Source organism: Montipora foliosa, chromosome 10, assembly GCF_036669935.1.
Source record: "Montipora foliosa isolate CH-2021 chromosome 10, ASM3666993v2, whole genome shotgun sequence".
In the NCBI taxonomy this organism is placed as follows: Eukaryota; Metazoa; Cnidaria; class Anthozoa; order Scleractinia; family Acroporidae; genus Montipora; species Montipora foliosa.
This window is the reverse complement of record NC_090878.1, coordinates 13,126,290-13,131,289: the sequence shown is the minus strand read 5'-3', so window position 1 is coordinate 13,131,289 and position 5,000 is coordinate 13,126,290. Positions and strand designations below refer to the sequence as shown.

At 38.4% G+C, this 5,000-nt stretch overlaps 2 protein-coding genes across 6 annotated transcripts in view; one reads left to right on the top strand and one right to left on the bottom strand.

Annotated features, from left to right (window-relative positions):
• Nucleotides 1-5,000, top strand: part of LOC137972445 (tumor protein p73-like) — a 41,157-nt gene that overhangs the window by 612 nt on the left and 35,545 nt on the right. For 4 of the 5 annotated variants that reach the window (XM_068819173.1, XM_068819172.1, XM_068819185.1 and 1 more), the window contains exon 2: nt 1,658-1,780. In XM_068819173.1, coding sequence (XP_068675274.1) covers nt 1,720-1,780 — 61 coding nt within the window. In that variant the 5' untranslated portion in view covers nt 1,658-1,719. Of the gene's footprint in view, nt 1-741; nt 903-1,657; nt 1,781-5,000 lie in introns of those variants that run through there. The other variant, XM_068819174.1, reaches the window with a different exon arrangement.
• The window catches only part of LOC137972443 (mucolipin-3-like), a 40,963-nt gene that overhangs the window by 23,799 nt on the left and 12,164 nt on the right, over nt 1-5,000 (bottom strand). The window lies entirely within an intron of this gene.

Sequence of the window (5,000 nt, the reverse complement as noted above, 5' to 3'; positions counted from 1 at the left end):
CAAACTGAGGAAAGATTTGTGAGCTCACGCTCGAAACGTTAGCTTGCAAATCTTCTTTACGGTAGTAAATTTGCCGCCTTTATCGACTTATTCAGTGATAAAACCAGACTTTCGAAAACACTAAACAAGGCCGGCCGATTTGAAAGGTCTTGTTTAGGATTTAGTTTAGGAATTTAGAAGACTAGCTGTTGAGAAACTTGATGAAATTAATGGTAAGAGAGAAGAAGAGAATAAGTAAAGTAGAAAAGATCTTGACGCAGTAGAGAAAAAACTGAAGTAGAGAGTCAATACTCAGCGTTAACATAAAATCGAGATTTGTCATACATAACAAGCTTATATTGGAATTTATTACCGAATAATATGGCAATAATATTGTCTTCTATACCCATTGTTGATTATAACATTTTAAATAAAAACTGAAAAAAAAACCGCTATTTTGCAAAGAGTAAGGAAACTGTTGAGTCTGGTTCAAATTTATGACTATTTCCTAAAAGCCATTGGAGACTCTCAAGGAGCTGGAAAGATTAAAATTCGCACATGACGTTGTAGCGTTGTTTTTGCTGAAGCTATCGACGTGGCCATGGTTTTGGCGGTGTGAACAACGCCTGAGTCACATATGTAACAGGATAGTCTTGTGACTTATATGGCTCAGTGTTTCGTGACCTTTCCTTGGTTGGCTTTCCTAAGTCCACCATTGTACGTTCAATGATAATGTCGTGCGTTCGTCCCGGTAATCAGTGCAGTTGGGTATTTCATTGCAAAATACCTGTTGCTCGAGCAACAACCAAAGTATTTGAACGTCGCTGTTCCGAAAGAACACCTTTTCTAAATTACTTCAGTATGAGTTTCCAAGAATTACGTTCATATCATGTAGCCCTCTCATCCAAATTATGAGAGCAAAGGTAGGCTGCGGGTGGACGTGTAATTTGTGAGGTGTGGAAAAACCAGCAATTTAACAGCACTAAATATAATAGCTTCGTGACTAGGAAATACTCTGTTTGTCATAGGAAGGTCACACGCAATATCAGTATATTTGGACTTAATTTGATCTAGACAATCAAAAAGGTAACATTTTTCACGATCTTGCAATTGCCGTAAGATGGAACTTTGTTATTTTCACTAGACAATTTTTGGCCTAAGTGCGAAGTACGAAGTGGAAAAAAGGGGCCGAACCTTACAATTCGGACCGAGAAATCTTGGTGCGAAATATATTTGTTTCATATGTCTGAGGCAATCGAAATGAGTGAGGAAACGGACAATGGGATTACGAGGACTGTGCGGTAGAATACGGTCCGTTTAATTGACCCACCAATATGGGTTTAATATCGATCTGAATAATTTAGTAAGAACAATGAGCATAATTAAATCAATTTTTATTAAAATCATGACTACAATGAAAATTCGACATAGGAGAACTCCTTTCTATCTTTTGCTGAATCAATTTTTCTGCAGTGCAGAAAAAGAAAGGACTCGTACACTGGTTCTTTTTGACAAAGTGAAGAAACGTGACTTGTTGCCTCATCTCCCTACATGGTTTTTAAATCACATGTTAAGGTCTGTTAAGGGTTCACAAAACAGGTGTTTCCTGTTATCATTCTTAATGTCTTAAGATTTACCAGTCACTGGAACAAAACTGTTTTCTTTTTTTATATTTCAGCTAAATAAATACCTTTTCTACCGAAACATTGCATTTCCAGCGACACGATACATTGAATAAGAATGGCCACAGTTCGTAACGGGATTAAAGCCATTGCTTCCTTACAAGAACGCCAGCGAAAAGGTATGAAGAAAGATTTCTTTTGAAGTTAACATCATTCAGCAGTTCACTTTGCGCTAAGATTTACCAGTTCACTCAATCAGAGCTTGATATATTTTCACGCATTGACTTCCGTCAGTGACTGAAGCATCAGTACCGCCCGATGCATTCATTGTTTATGCATGACTTCAGTGGTATGATAGCTTTCATGTCCAGCGATACGTTATATTGACAAACCGCTTGAAACGGAAGATCAAACAAGAATTTGCATTTGTTGCGGAATTTTATTGTTCGGGATTAAGGGCGAAATAAATCTGAACGCGGAAAAATGCACAGGTTTTCCATAATAAATCTGAAATTCCCCTTTTATCCAATATAAAAGACCCCTAAACCTAGTTCATGTCGTTAAAAAAGTCAACTTTAGATTGGCTCTCAGTTCGATATTTTTCCAACAAACATCCAAGGAAAACTATTCAAAAGTTTTGTCAAATCTTATTTATTAATTTAAAAAGCATTTTGGCATTCCTGAGTCCTGGTGAATTGGCCGCTGTAATTTAAAGGCCGCAACTTCAAGTACTTTCAGTTATAATGGGAAATAAATAAAAAATTACCTTTCTTTTCACGGTATGCACGCTTTTACCTCTTGTAAAGTAATTTTGGTTGACAAACTTAGTCTCAAAAATACATTTAAATTTAAATTTTCGTTAATCATTGGAGGCACTCGTGTTAAAGGGGCACGGTCATGAGCTGCGCATGCTCGAGTTTGTTTACTCTCGAGCCCACGGAAAATTCTAGCCGCCATCATGGATTCACGCGTGAGTCACGTATATTCGCCGGAGTTTTCTCCTTTGTCCACCATGGCCCTCCCCAGTGGACACCATTTTGAATTTGTCGATTCAACTTGAAAACTTTTCAAGTTTTCACAAGACGCTAGCGCATGCGCTTCTCGTGACAGTTTCCCTTTAAGGAGAGCAAAGGATTATTGCAGAATCACGTTGGAGCCTGCCTCGACTGACCACAGATCACAGGTCGCCACATGCTATTCACTTGCATTGGCAAGTCTGTTCACGTGTTTCACTGAAGCAAAACAAACGTGCTTGACTTCGTTTCACGTTTATGTCTTCGAGGGTTATCGGCACCATCATGAAAAAAATTTCTTTCTTTTCACTGAGTTCTTTTTTTTAAATTTACAATAGCTAAATGTATATGTTTTACAAGATTTTAGATATTGGCTTTCATTTGAAAGTGTAACTGAAATATGAAAGGGAATTCAAAGTAATCTAATAAGGCGGGGGTACACCTGAAAGCTGTTTTCACGCAGCTTAAAATCGGTTTTAATGGCAATATCTCGTTCGCGTTTCAAGCAATACAAAAACCCAATGCTTATAGCACAAATCAATGTTTTGGGGTGTTTTGTAAATTTGTTTATTGTCCAGCGGTTTATCAAGGGGCCTGCCCAATTTTGCACCGTGAAACATGTGATCGTGGTGGGCGTTAAAGTATACGTTCGGTCGCCATTTCAATCATTGCGATTGGTTTCAATTCCGGGACCGTTAATCTATTTTTGATCAGAAGAAAACTTTCACACATCTCTCCATTTTCAAAACCCGTTAGCAAAGAGGGGTTGTTTTGCAATTAGGCAACTAAAATTAGTTCAACCGACTTCAAAAGGGTCAGCTCTACAGTTCTATTTTTACGTTAAGTGTTTGTTTCTCGCTGTGTAATCAATAATCGTTTTCCTTTGTATGATCAAACGTCGACTAAACGGTCCCTGAATTAAAACCGGTGATTGCAATGTTTGAAATGGCTAACAAACGTATACTCACCGCGATCACATGTTCATTGTGGGTCGCGGGCCTGTGTTAGCAAACCCTCAGTTTACAGCTAATGACATTCTGTTCACTTGAATATGCCGAAATGCATAAATAGTTTTGGCTAGATAATCATCGCATCATCATGATTTTCTTTTCGTGTTCTCAACGACCACAGTTGGATGTCTGAGTTGGTCCAGAAAGCACAAGATTTTGTTGTTTCGACACAAATGGAACAACCAATGATTACTGTAAAGTGTTTTCACTTATTAACCAACTGATTACTGACTCCAATTTTGATAGCTTACCGTAAAAACTATCCAAACTTCCACTACGTCACTTTTCACTTTTTGAACTAAGTTCGAAACATTTCAATGCTCCTTACTGCTTCTTCTAAACGTAAGTTCTATGGCAATGCATGGTATAAAGCGCTGCCAGAAACACGACTTTTCTCCCAATGGGTCAGGGCTAAGATCCGAAGTCATTGCATTTTCATGACTGAAGAGTCTGATTAGACTCCTTCGGTAGTTAGGGAATCTCCAATTTTAGTTTACTGATTTAACTTAAAAATCCTGAATCGAAGGGTTAATTTTGCGCTTTTCTCGTTTTCTTTCTGTCATCAACGCCGTCATGTTCATGAGCCTCATGAACTTCATCATCGTCCGATCGATCAACTGTCGTCATCACCATCTTTCTATCCTTGGTCTTGGTGAGAATGAAAATAATAACCGTATAGCAATAACGATAAAGTTTTAGTGATGTTATCAATCTGAACACAAGTGCTCTACTAACTGCAAATCTAATCAAATCAGCCAAATATTGGCGGCTGAAACCAGAATACCTTGACAAAACCTCAGAGAAGAGGACCAACAACAACTCAACGCACAGATGATCTTGAGTTAGTAACGGAATCGAACGCGTTCTATAAGAGTGAACAGCGCATGCGCCAACACTGCTCCCCTTCCTACCTCCTGGTCTGAATTGAACGCCAGTTCCTTTCATGCTTCGCGCTCTGCTTCATAACTTTCGTCACGGTTTTCATTCAGTGGAAGATCATTTGTTTGGTCAAAATCTTTCAACAATCAAATGTGACACTATGAATTCTATTCTACGCCATCGCGGCCTACTGACGTAGGAAGTACTTTACCAGATGAGAATAAGTTTCACTTGTAGCAATAAACAAAAGAAGGAAATGTTTCCGCTTCCTAAAAAAATCTCCCAGGTTATTTTCGGTCACAGATAACATGCAAGTTAAGCAGCTTAAGCTCAAAAGCAAAATGTATCAAAGAAATATGAAGACTCGCGTTGAATGGCATTTTAATCCAGCGTTGTTTAACAACTGGCCCTGAGTGCATTCACAAAAAATAAGGTGTGTGTTACAGAAAGATAACGAAGACCAAAGCTGGCAAAACTTTAAGAACCTGTTGCGTCTT